This window comes from Salminus brasiliensis, chromosome 18 (assembly GCF_030463535.1).
Source record: "Salminus brasiliensis chromosome 18, fSalBra1.hap2, whole genome shotgun sequence".
In the NCBI taxonomy this organism is placed as follows: domain Eukaryota; kingdom Metazoa; phylum Chordata; class Actinopteri; order Characiformes; family Bryconidae; genus Salminus; species Salminus brasiliensis.
The window spans coordinates 17376088-17390331 of record NC_132895.1 but is presented as its reverse complement, the minus strand read 5'-3'; the positions used below and the strand labels follow the sequence as shown (position 1 = coordinate 17390331).

At 39.6% G+C, this 14244-nt stretch overlaps 1 protein-coding gene across 1 annotated transcript; it reads left to right on the top strand.

Annotated features, from left to right (window-relative positions):
* Positions 1-621: 621 nt before the first annotated feature.
* slc23a1 (solute carrier family 23 member 1) lies at positions 622-13034 on the top strand. The gene is made up of 14 exons (XM_072661822.1): positions 622-722; positions 1925-2086; positions 3590-3747; positions 5420-5508; positions 5635-5702; positions 6832-7013; positions 7390-7510; positions 7749-7905; positions 10115-10262; positions 10381-10486; positions 10829-10958; positions 11692-11835; positions 12126-12221; positions 12316-13034. Exons 1-14 carry the CDS (start codon positions 642-644, stop codon positions 12576-12578), a joined length of 1905 nt encoding a protein of 634 aa, XP_072517923.1. The 5' UTR covers positions 622-641; the 3' UTR covers positions 12579-13034.
* The last annotated feature ends 1210 nt before the right edge of the window (positions 13035-14244 follow it).

Below are 14244 nucleotides of genomic sequence, written 5' to 3'. Positions count from 1 at the left end.
AATGTGCTTGTGCACAGGTCTGGTTGATGTGGGTGTGGACGCTGTGGGGTGATGTAATCATGCTTAACTGTCAGTAGGCCAGAGGTTACACTGAATAAATGCGTGTAATGCTTTCTAATCTAATTCTTAAAAAAAAAAAAAAAAAAAATAGCCAGAATGACGACCCAGTACTCTTCCACATTTTTCTCATATTGCTCAGCTTTTATGTTTCACAGATACTGTGTTTTCCAAAGGTTTCCACCCTTGGCTTGTCTCTGTTGTGGTCAACTGCTATGACAGTTCCCCAAGTCTTTGCTGTAAAGGAGCTGTTGATCATGCTTATGAAACAACTTATTCAACACTTTGTGATCAAACTCCCTGAAGCCAATCATTACCACACAGTTAACTGCGCTAAATCTTAGGCCTAAACCCAAACCTCATGCTTAACCTGTTTTTCCTAATGTTACTGAAGGATCTCCCATTGCTCATGAGCATTTTTTGCTTTCTCCGAAGGCGGCCGATGAGCACGAATGAGTAAAGTCCAGCCAGGGCAGATCATTAACTTAGTTAATCTAGCCCCCTCTCTACACTATAAAGCTTGCTCCCTGCGGCCCGGCGCAGGAAAGAAGTGGCACGTGCTGGCACTGCTCGACGACAGCAACATGGGGCCTGCAGATCCCGTGCACACATCCAGCCTCTGTGAAGGGCCAGTGAAGCACTCAGACAAAGCAGCCGAGCCTGAGGTAAAAACACTTGGTCACACTCTGTCATTTCTCTGTGTAGAAAATCTATAATGCCTGTTAATCATGTTTACTGTGAAACTGAAATGCCGGCATGATTAAAGGAAATGTTCCACTGTCTACTGAACAATCGTCTTTCACAGCACACTGGAACTAAATAGAGGATGTTGTCAGATCTTCATGTTCTTGGCATGAATGTGTTTTTTATTATTACATTACTGACAACAGGGACCACACTGTACCTCAGTACTTCCTGATTCTGATGTTCAGAATCAAATCATCAAGAAGGAATGCTGATGTTTTCCATGGTTAAAAGTTAGCTAGCTTATCACTACTGTAGTGAGCATCTAGTTTTAATGTCACTGCGTTTTAACAGGTACAGAGTAAATTCAAATGTTTTACCATCCTAAATGTTAAAAAAAACTCTTCTTAAATAAACTCAATTACAGCTTAAGATGACTGACACACTCATTTTCTTACTTAAAAATGAAAATTAGCACAGCATGAATAAACCGACGGCCATCAGCTGACTGATGGTGACAAGAAGCATTTATCACTGCCGAAGGCTGTACACATTTACTAGCTCTTGGCTGCTAAGACTTGGGTAGTAAACTCTTTTTAAACTTTGCTAATTTACAGTATGGCTTTGTTCATTTTATTTTAAATGACTGAGTGGAGGTTGAGCATAAAAAATATATATATAAATTATTCATATCGTGCTTTGAACGACATCATGAAAGATAAAAATATTGATAAGGCCATATCAGTCTTACCCATAGTCATTAATAAGCTGTAAAGAGGCGATGAAGAATCAACATCAACATGGCAGTACTATTTCTTATCAATATCAACATCAAATGAGCCATAAGTCATAATAATCAAGACTATAATCTATCTTCACTGGACCGCTGGATCTGTTCAGAGGTTTTGCACCTAGGCTTAATAACACTGTAATTTATGATGAATTATTAGACAGTGCATTATGTCATCTAGTGCCCGATTATGACTCGATTAGAGGGTCAAAGTAGACAGTCTCAGTCTCAGTCTCTGTTCCAAAAATCTGACCACAAAATCTGCCACAGCACGTGAAAGACAGTGTCTTCTTCTCATTACAGTCTAACTCAGGACAGTTAATTATTGGCTGGTTATTACTGACTGCATAAAAAGTGAAGACATGATATGAGTGAGTCTGCTGTCGTCCCCAGTTTTTACCTCTAGATGGTGGCATGCAGGCTGAAGCACAGGAGCGGCCCGCTGAGGGGCCCAAGAACCCCAGAGGAGCCCACACACAGATACCCGGCTTTGACATGATCTACAAAATCGAGGATGTACCACCCTGGTACTTGTGTGTGCTGCTCGGCCTGCAGGTACAAGAGCCATATGCAATGTTTACTGTCAATGTCTGACTTCACCCCACTACTTTATATTTATTCACTGTCCCCTCCTGTGGTCATCCTTTACTTTGCCTGTGTGTGTGTGTGTGTGTGTGTTTAAATGAATTATTTTGATGCAATTCAGACTTAATTTTAACATGTTAAGACATTTAGCCAGTACTGAAACAGGACACATCAGTTAGCTAGATCACAACAGCAAACTTACCTAGCTACTTCCGCATGTTGGCGCTGTTAGCTAGTACTGATACATTATGCTTTAGCTAGTACCAAAAGTAAGGTTATTATTATGATTTTAAAAAGTAAAAAATCAAATACGGTAAGGTAGTTTTTAGGGTGGCATCATATTTGCTTATAACCACAACGTGTATGTTGTACACAACAGCTACACAAGCCGCATTAATAACGTCTCGGCCATCTGGAGGAATAAAAGCTAGCTAGCTACGGCCACTAGGGGGCGGATCAGGGCTGAAACCCATCTCCCACCGGCCCGAGAATGACCTTCCTTGATGATCACTTTTACTTAAGCACAAGAAGAGCAGCAATAAGCAACCAAGAGGAGCCTGTATTACAACTGAATCCAAGAGTTGTTTAGTCTACTGCTGACATTTCGTCCCACTGTGATTTACTGCCCCCACTGTTTATGTTGGCGTTGCATTAGACTCGGAACAAACGCAGCTTTTGACGTGAAAAGCAGGTATGTCACTCTTCTAAGTCAGAAACGCACCGCTTGCCACTGATTTCAATGAGAGCGATGCGCTGACGGACAGCGGACACGGCAATGCGTCGACATCACGCACAGTTGTCCGTTAAATCCGTTAACTCTGCAGATTAAATCAAATTCACCCAGGCGTCAGCCAATAGGAGGCGGGGCGGGGCGGGGCGGGGCGGGGCGGGGCGGGGCTTCGGTTAGTTCCTGGGAATTTAAACGGAATGAAGGAATAAAACTAAACACTGCTGTCAACTCTCACACACACACATAGCTGTGCAAGACAGCGACCGGGTTGGTTAAAAAACACGTTTTTGTATTATTTTATTTAATTAAAATATCTGCATCGCGATTGTTTATTATGAACTTTCATATTTAAATGAGTTTCCCCCGCTCATATCAGTCTCCGCCCACAAACACGCCCACAACAAACCGGTAACACTTACCCGTGCGGTGTAAAGCGAGCCGACACAGTTAAGGCTCCGTGTGTTTAGGGTTTATTAACCGCTACAAGAAATAAGCAACTTTCTCGCAAGATATTCAGAAGTGTAAAATAAAACATTATGATTGCATCTATACAGACAGTGTTTGTGTTGTACTATTGTGCCATTTGCAATAATTTGTCAATTTTATTTTGGGTATTAAAACGTACATGCGGTTATATTCATTATATAAATATTATTATAATCGTTTTCTTAGAAAAGAATGCAGTTGTAAAGTTTTGCTCTCGTTTTTAACCAATGGTATTCCAACTGCTCTTATCTGTGCAGCACTACCTCACGTGTTTCAGTGGGACCATCGCTGTGCCCTTTTTATTGGCAGATGCCATGTGTGTGGGGCGGGACCAGTACACTGTGAGCCAACTAGTGGGTACCATTTTCACTTGTGTGGGCATCACCACTCTTATCCAGACCACGTTTGGCGTCAGGTGAGTGCTCTGTTCCTCCGACAGCTGGTAGTTCTCTTAAGGGTGACTGAAGTGAAGTTATCATTACACAACAAAACACAATGTCTGATTGAAATGACTTTACTGGCCAACACTGCAATAGCTGTACAGAAATTAGAATAAATACAATAAAACAGTATGTACAGTTACCTTCCTGTATTATCTGGGATTTACTGCTTGATTTAGTCAGTCCTTCATTATATGAAATCTGGTGAGCTGCAGATCTGTTTAAATAAAGCTGGTCTCAGTTGGAATAGTAACAGCTGACAAGATGAACCTCAACATCACCTGAGAAAATGAAATATAAAGCTATTTATCCAGACAGTAAGGGTTTATTTGTCCAAATATGAAAACACATGGCACTGTAAAAAATAGTTTATCTTCAAACTACAAAATGACATACTTCATGTGGTAACAAGCAAATGAACTAGATTTATATAACAAATCTAGTTATTAATAAATAAATATTTTGAACAAACCAGCATTTTATTCCAACATTTCTGTGTTTTTGAGTTAAAGTATTTGTTTTTCTTTTTACACAGCAGCTTAAATACAAATACATATACTATATGTCCAAATGTTTGTGGACACCTCTTCTAAAGAATGCATTCAGCTACTATATGTTGCACTCATTGCTGACACAGATGTGGAAATGCACACAGCTTGTAGGTATTGTCAATAGAATAGGACTCTCTGGAGCAGAAAAACATGAACCTATTGGCACCATGTCTAATATCAGGTGTGAGCTAGAGGGGGAATAAAGCCCCCAGCCGTGGATCAGTGGAACTGTTCTCTATAATGATGGATGGTGCTCCATTCAATACTTTATGGAAGTAATTTAGTAAAGGCAGGGTTAAACTCTTGCACATATATGGTGATATATAGAATATTTAAACCAGTGTTCTTCTAACTGTATTCATCTCACCAATATAACATGTAAATGTAAACAACACATTCATGTGTTTATTTTTATTGTATTTTTTGTAGAGATGCAAGTCATATATCATATCATTCCTGTCCCACAAAAACCCTGTACCTCTGTTTGATCTGTTGTATATCATGTTGTTGATCTGGCAGTTGTCCTTTTTTGTCCATTATGTCAAAATTTTATTTTTAATGAACTAATAGAAACGGTCCAAAATGACTTGGCAAGAATGGAATAACTATAAAAATAAAAATATATATAAAAATGTTTTTAATATTGACATATATTGAAAGTAGAGAATTTTATTTTCTTTCTACTGTAAAGTTACAGTTTTAAAGAGACCAGGTTTTTGCTAGACACAACATCATACTATGTTATACATTATTTTGCACACAGGACAACCTACTAATGAGATAAATAGTTTGAAACCGTTTTCCTGGCATCCCGAGACTTTCACACAGTGCTGTGTGACCAAAGGCTGGCATGATTGATGACCTGTGACAGTTTGTTTTTCTGTTTGCCCAAGAGGCATACATACTATAACACAGTGTTAAATGTGAGAACACTCCTGATTAATGATCTGTAGACCATGGTCAGACTATGCTTACTAGAGTTAAAGTTCTTTCCGCTGAAAACAAGAACTGTACTGCGTTCTTGTAGATAATATGATCCACACTCTACTGGATTTGTTGTTCATTACTGTGATATATGTGTGTCTGTTATGCCCAGGTTACCTCTGTTCCAGGCCAGTGCCTTTGCCTTCCTCATCCCTGCCAAGGCCATTCTAGGACTGGAAAGGTGGAAGTGTCCCCCAGAAGGTATGCTGTGTTTAATGTCTTCGATTCAGCATTGCTTAGACCAGTCACTGAGTCTGGTTTTTTTTTATTTTACAATGTCTGCTTGCCTGAGAGTTTAGTGCTGCCTGCTGGTATTGTGCTTTGCAGAGGAGATTTATGGAGACTGGACACTTCCTCTCAACACCACCCATATCTGGTACCCCCGGATTAGAGAGGTACATGTACCATTAATCACACTGCTCTTAAAGGCCCCACTCCAGATGTTTATGTGCAAGATAAATGTATTCATGTAAACAAAAGCCTATTTTCTCAGTGAACAATTGCATGCACTTGTGGGCAGTGTTGAATATATATATATGTGTGTGTGTGTGTGTGTGTGTGTGTGTGTGTGTATGTGTGTGTGTATATATATATATATATATATATATATATATATATATATATATACAAAGGAGGTTCTAGTAAAGTAAATTTAATTTTTGATGAATGAAACAACACTTTAAATCCTCTCCTTGTTCATTTTTTTTATAGAAATAGATGTTGGGATTCAAATATACAATTTTATATGTGCAAGAATTTGCAAATGTGCAAAAGTATATGTGCAGTCAAATGTTGTGCAATAAGCAGGAGAATAGTAAGTAACTTCTATCTATCTTCTATCTATATTCTATATTCATGCATATACCGACCAGACACTTCATTAATACCACCTCCTTGTTTCTATACTCATTGTTTATTATATAAGCTCCACTTACCATACAGGATACAGCTGTGTCTGATCCACTCAATACCAGTTCACACTAACACGCCACCGCTATGTCAGTGTTACTGCACTACTGAAAATAACCCACCACCTAAATAATACCTGCTCTGTGGTGGTCCTATGAGGTATTGAAGAACAGGGTGCAATGAGGCTACCAAAGTATGCCGAGAAACAGATGAACTGTATAAGCATGAATATAGATTTATGAATGCTTTAGGTAGAAGTACAGTAGGAAAGTAGGACAGGAAAAGTCCTGTTCTATGCATATATGTGAGTAAATAGTCCTAGCTGTTGTTCTGGTTAAGGGCCCAGACTCAGAGGAAAACCTCTGGTCATATTTTTTAGCCAGGACACATTATCCACTTGTACTGGCTGGAAAGTGTTTTGACTTTGCACACAGTGCGAGCTGATTGGTTGTCATGGCTCCTATTTCATGTCTTGCTCTTTAGCTCATTAGGGACTTGGACCCAAATTTCCCTGTAAAAAAAAAAACCCTATATAAATCAAATTCAATTCAGTTCATTGAGCTCCCTGAATGAGCAAGCCAACCCACTCCTGTTTGGTTTTTGTTTGGTCTACAGATCCAGGGGGCCATTATCATATCCAGTCTTGTAGAGGTGGTCATTGGGTTTGTGGGACTCCCTGGGCTCCTCCTCAACTCCATTGGACCCCTGACCGTCACCCCCACTGTGTCTCTTATAGGCCTGTCCGTCTTCCAGACTGCAGGAGAGCGAGCAGGCAGCCACTGGGGCCTCTCTCTGCTGTAAGGAGGTTTAGCTTTCAGCTTCATCTGCAAATGTGTTTTCTGCTGATTGAAGCCTTTATTACCTCTTCTGTTTCTAATAATACAAATAATAGCAACAAGTCTGAATTTGACTGCATGCTCATGAATATCGTGAGATAAATCTGGCCTTAAGTATTCAGTTGTGTTCGATTAATATTTCAAGGAACCCTAAATTTTTAATTAATAGTGGTTTCTGACACAGTTTGTTACTATTGGAGCATTTCTTTTTCATGTGCAGTGATGATGCCTTAAATGCCAGCCTCACTGTTCTTTTCTTCTGGTTATGAATTTTTCATGAGCCCATCTGTTTGTGTTTGTGTGTGTGTGTGTGTGTGTGTGTTCTCTGTTGCTTTAGGTGTATCTTCTTCATTGTGCTCTTTGCTCAGTATCTGAGGAACTGGGCCTTCCCCTTTCCATTTTATTCTAGACAGAAGGGCTGTCACATCATCCGCTTCCAGATATTCAGGATGTTTCCGGTATGAGGCACTGGCAACACTGTGTTCTTGAATGCTCATCTGTTCTGTGTCACACTGACCCAGTAATAAACCCATAGAACTATGCAGCCGTGCAAGCCTTATCATACTCATATCAGATCCTAATTAAAGCTGTCGATAATCTACCTCCTAACAGCCAAGCACTCCTTCACCTTCAACACTGACTGCTATGTTTGGCATCTCTCCTGTCCTCAGTGTATGCTTGCTTTGTTTTTGGCAGATCATCATGGCTATCATGCTGGTGTGGTTTGTGTGTTATATTCTCACCCTGACGGACGTGCTGCCCAATGACCCGACACAGTACGGCTACAAGGCTCGCACTGACGCCCGGGGGGAGATCATGTCCCAGGCTCCGTGGTTCCGCATGCCCTATCCCTGTAAGCGCCCACGCTCTCGATTTTATCTTTGTGACTGCTCATAAACAACATGGCTATGCTGTCCTGTGATGTGGTATTATGATAAAGTAATAATAATAATTAGTTTCATTTATATATCCCTGTTGTAAAGTCCAAGGGCACATTACAACAGTATAAACATTACAAAGCATACAAAATGAAGCATTTTTTGCATGCCTAAAATCCTCATATAAGAACGGTTCCTTGTTTGCAGTTGTTCCAGCACATTGAAATGCCATGACTCCAAAAAGCGTTGTTCTTTACCGCTTGAGTGTTTGCACCTTATTGAAAATAAGGAAAAGCAAAAAAACGGATGAAACAGACTATTGAGATGAAGCGCTTCTGAAGCAAAAATTATGCACGAAAATGTGACGTTCTAAATTGTGCAATTGATCCATTTGGAATTCTTCTGTGTGAAGTACATCGGTGATAATAAGCCCCTTCTCCAAACGAGCCCAAAATCAATCCTGGGTGTGGACTTGTGTATTCGGGACAAGTGTGAAAACGCCCTACAAAGAAGGGGCAGAAAAGAGATCTTCCCTCAAGAGTGGGTAATCTGACTGCCAAAAGACCTACGCGTATAGGAAAGAGGAAAATAGGGGTCCAGGAAATTAGCTAGATAGGGATGCTACTCTGTTTGGGGCTTTGTAAGCCAACACATCTATACTGGATGGGTAGAGAAGGCAGGTGTCCAATGAAACTGGTAAATAACTAGGGTGTAGTGAGCAAACATTTGTATAAAGGAAACAGCTGAGCCTATTCACGATAGCAAGCTTTTAGTAGGAATTCTGATGTAGAAAAAAATAGGATGATAATGAAGGCATGGACAAGGGTTTTAGCATCTATTATGTTCAGCATGGAATGAAGACTAGATTTTAAAGGTTTAGGTGTTCAAAAAGGTTCTCTAAATAAGTGCTTTAACAGCATTTTTTTTTATTTAAATGTATTTATTATTTTCAAATGTATTTCCCGTTCACTTCATGCTTGAGTATCAGGATTAAACACTTCAGGGGGTGATCTGAGACACATTTGAGCCACGTATTGTTGAAGTGTAAACGCATATGTTTCACCGAAACCCTCCAGAACCGAAACTCCAGAAATAATTGCCATTCAACAAGCAAATTTGCATATTCCGTCCCACACAGCAATCAGATTTCAGTCTGACTAACGCATTTGACTACAGAGTGTACATGCATGTAGCTAAAGTCTTATCAGGATACAATGCAGAGACTAGTCACATGATGTAACCAGATGTAAACAGGGTCTCTGAGTATTTGGGTTGGAGATGATTGGGCTTTGTACAGAAACATACCAACTCAGAATGGTTGGTATTTCCAAGTTTTAGAGGTAATATTGATAATAGAAAACTGGTGGTAATTTGAAACAGCATGTTTTCTTTACGCAGTAACTTCAGTTCTTCTTCAGTTTTCATTCTTCAGTTCTTCACTCTCATAGCTACATTACTGCTACAATGAGCAGCAGTTTCACAAACCCTAAAACAGAACCTTGTGGGACTCCACAAAATAAAACAAATACATTGTTACCGAATTATTTGTGTTTTTTGCATTAGAACTATGTTTAATAATAAACCCAGTGTTCAGTTTGTTAAAAAATACATGTTTTGGGCAAAACCTTTATCTTAAAAACATTGTTATGGACAAAGAAATACATAAAAGTGGCATAAAACACTGTGGACATCGGTGGTTACGATTCCAACCACTGTGATCAATTTGGACATGAAATGTTTCTATGGAAAGGTGTATGTCATACTAAACCAATTGGAACATGTTCCCAAATTAAATTGTGCATTTTTTTCCTACAACTGTGGATTTCCCTGTTAATGTGTCCCCAAGGTTGCCACCACCAGGAGACGGTTTAACACTGTTGAGCTAAAAAAAGACTAAAAATCCATCAAATTCGTGGCCAATCAGCAATACTTCAGGTTTTTTTTTTCTTTTAAAACTGAAAAAAAAAAAAAAAAAACGAAACATTTTGTCATATTGAGAAGCCATGAATGCTTTGTTTACATTTGCTTTAAGCAGACAATATGTAAGGCTGTTCTACTAAAACTGTTAGATAATGTTAGATTTATGCTTAACGCAGAGCTTTCGCATCCTGGTGGGTGATGACTGTGCTGTGTAGCAGTGGGTCTGAAATTAGATACTAACGCTTCGGCTGTGGTCCTCCTCAGGTCAGTGGGGCTTACCCACAGTGACGATAGCCGGCGTGCTGGGAATGTTCAGCGCCACTCTAGCTGGCATAGTGGAGTCTATTGGAGATTACTATGCCTGTGCCCGTCTTTCTGGAGCTCCCCCACCCCCTGTTCATGCCATCAACAGGTCAGAGGAAAAATTGTACCGCAGGCATGAGAGCCTTAATGCTGTTTACAACTCTGGATTGTGTGACTGTAAATTCTTCTACTTGTTTCTTGCTATGAATTTGACTGTGTTCTTCAAGAGGGATCTTCACAGAGGGTGTGTGCTGCATCATAGCAGGCCTGCTGGGCACCGGCAACGGGTCCACCTCTTCCAGTCCTAATATTGGAGTGCTCGGCATCACCAAGGTGGGCAGTAAAAACCGGCAGTCCAAGCTGTACTGTATTTTGAGCTTAACTCCCGTTCTGCTATCAGATGTTATCATGTCTTACTGGAGTGTACCAGGTAATATACAGATATATAGATAACTGTACCTGGTTCCACGTAGTTCCGTCAGATTTCAGCTTTATCTTGAGTGTTTTCATCTGCTATGTGCTGGTCTTTGTCCTCCCAGGGCGCTGATGTATAATAAAGCAAAGATCCTGCCATGTATGTTGGGATTCTGGACTGGAAGACAATGGAGAAAAACTGAGCTAGTGTGTGTACAATACTTTTATTAATCTGAACCTGTGTCGTGGATTTCTGTGCAGGTGGGAAGTAGACGAGTGGTGCAGTATGGGGCACTCATAATGTTCCTGTTGGGGACCATTGGCAAGTTCACAGCCCTGTTTGCTTCACTCCCAGATCCAGTGCTTGGAGGCATGTTCTGCACCTTATTTGGTAAGAAGCTCCATGAATTTTCTCAGAAATGAGCAGCATCCACCGGGGGGCAGTGTAGAGCCAGACAGCGTGATGGTGAAACCCATGTTGTTTTCCATGATTAAACCTCAATATTTTGGTTGTTGTTGATAAAGAAATAGCAGTTACAGTACACTGCTGAAATAGCAGCAGCCATTTACATAACACCAGCTGGTAGAAATCTACTCTTTACTTTAAATGATAGGTTTCGGACAGTGTGAGGGAGGCTGAATGAATGGGCAGCTTGTTTTTGTATGTAATATATTTAATTAAGGTTCACTTACAATGTTTATTTAGGAAGTAGTTCATTTTTCCTTGACTTCCATGACCAACTTGATTTTTCCAACTTTTTTGTATCGTTTAGAAAGGTAACAGGCTGCCCTGTATTCAAAAAGCTTAAACTCCTTATAACGTTCATGTAAATGGGTGGGGCTAAACTGCTGAATGCTGAATAAGCTAACATGATTCTTGTAAAATCACAAAAACACTTACTTTTAAAATGGACTGTTTTTGCAGCTTAGGTTCATTAAGCTTATATATATCATTAAAACTGGACTCAACTCGCCAGTTCAATTTAATTCAATCTCTGAAAAAGATCGTATAAAGATTGTATCCCTTCCTTCCAAGTCACCAACAAGTTACCATAACATCATTTTGGCTTTTAGCTTGACCTTTTCCTTTCTGTCACTCACTCACATCTGTTTGCTTTGTACAGGTATGATCACAGCTGTGGGTTTGTCCAACCTGCAGAGTGTAGATCTGAACTCCTCACGGAACCTTTTCGTTCTGGGCTTCTCCATGTTCTCCGGCCTTATGCTACCCAATTACCTGGAAACTCATCCTGGAAGCATTAAGACAGGTCTGTGTGCAGTTTGAGAAACGTGTTTGGATAAGACCTGTTGTTTAAGTATTTGTCTAAAACTTGTCATTTTAATTAAAGCTTTTTATCTGACTACATTATCAAAAACATATTGAACCAAATATATAATAAATTATTACTTTTATAATATTATTATATATAATAAAAGGTAAATATTTCCAAATAAATCTTTTTTTTCTGTTGTTTTGTTGGATGTAATGCAGTGGAGTGAAATGCAGTGGTGTCCATTGCAGTGTACAAGTCATTATTAAAACAAATTACTGTAATAGGTGTCCCAGAGCTGGATCAAATCCTCACAGTGCTCTTGACCACAGAGATGTTCGTTGGAGGATTCCTGGCATTTGTATTGGACAACACCATACCAGGTAAATACTGGAGTATCGAACTCGATAGAACAGGAATCCCATGAATCATTAGGCTGCTTAAACTCTATCTGTGTGTGTGTGTGTTTGCCTACAGGGACTATAAGAGAGCGTGGTCTCATAGAGTGGAAGGCTGACAGCTCATCTGATATAGGCGGTGTGACCTCGAACACATATAACTTCCCTGTTGGCATGGGGCTGGTAAGGCGGCTTGGCTGCCTGCGCCACCTACCCATCTGCCCCACTTTCCAGGGCTTTAAGCCGCGTTGCCGCAGAAAGAGCCCGTGTGAAGAACAGGACTTAAAAGAAGTTGAAAGTGTGGTGAAGAACACTCCAGAGAGCATAACCACCAAAGTATAGCCACCGTAGACTTGAACATTATTGCTTGAATGTATCATTCTTTTTTTAAAGCGAGTCGATTTTTTCAGATGAGACATATTTTGTATGTTAATGACTGTATTTATTACTGCATTATTAGCACTGAATCTACTAATTGAATTGTTAATACATATTTACACCCTGATTTCAGACAGCCTTTTAAAATAACATTCATATAGGCGTTGGACAAAAAAGCAAATGGTACAGAAAGTTTGTAAGCATTTATTTATTTGTTTAATTGTGTACAAAATGCATTAGTGATCAACAAAACACAGAAACTCAAACACAATAAGTCATACATCTTATTGGGAAATAATCTTTTACAAACATTTAAGTTAGCACAAGTGCATTGCATACAGTGTTTAAGAAAACAAATACTGTTCAAATCTGATTATTTTTTATTATATCTATGTCTGGCATAAACACTTCCAATGTGTATAAAATATTAACCCTTTCTTGTCTTAGTAAAATTAATCATAAGGTGGGACTGAGAATGGGAGATGTGCAAAAGCAGATAACTATCCCCTCATTCACCCCATTTATGACAAAAGTCCAGTGGGATTTGGCGAGAGGCCTGAGACCACGGGCCTCCTGTAAGGCTAAGTGTCAGGGAGCGAATAATAAACACATCTATGGCAAGGCTCCAGAGGAAATGCATTGCAATGCCCGATGCATCCTTTCAAATACTTCTGAAATAAGTGTCTGTTTCAAGAAAACATTTCAACATAACAATAATGACAAACATTATCCAATAGAAAAAACATTGTGCAGCCTTTTTATTTCTAAGTGTTTTAATGAAGTGCTCCTAGCATGTGTTTACAGTCAACATTGTACATGATTATGACTAGTCCTATATTAGTGACCCATTCCATATATACTACACGTTAAAGCCCCTGTCTACTGGTTTTAAACCTTTATATTTATCTTTTATTACTCAGACCGGCGAGGGCTGTGTTACGTTGATTAACACATGTTGCTGGTCGCTGCATCACGTTCAAAGCTTATGCTGCATTCAAGCGGTCTGGGTTTAATGGGTTTAATGGGAAAAACGAGTTTCCCACCAGGAGGCATCACATGAAAACCGTTTGATGTGGGACGCTGAAGTCGGACAGTTTCTAATGCAGCACGAACTGGCCGAGCTGTGAGGTAAACGCTATTTCCAACATAGCGGAACAATGAATCAACGGGAAAATATCAAATATCCAATCTGTGCATTAATTATAATTGTAAAATCTGCAATCACTGCGCATGTTCGTTCTCATAAAAATAAATATATAAAATATATACACGTAAAAAAAAAAGCTCGACTGCCTACTTCCCACACTAACCACATGACCAAGTCCGGACCCTGTATTTTGCCGCCGGACATGCACTTGAAAGCACAGTTATCACACAGGCTGAAAGCACGGGACGGCATTTTCTACGTCGAGGTAGGTGACGTAAACACGTTGCTGATACTGATTGGATCTTCGGTCGATCTGACGTCACACAGATCAAATTTAGTCCTGCCCAACGTAAATTCAGCATAAAAAAACATGGAAAATAGTTTTTAAAAATCTTCCAAAGAAAAGATCAACATCATTTTCTTTCTCAGCCAGTTCTTTAGCAAATTTCTCACGAAACCATTAATAACAGTCCGAAGAGAATC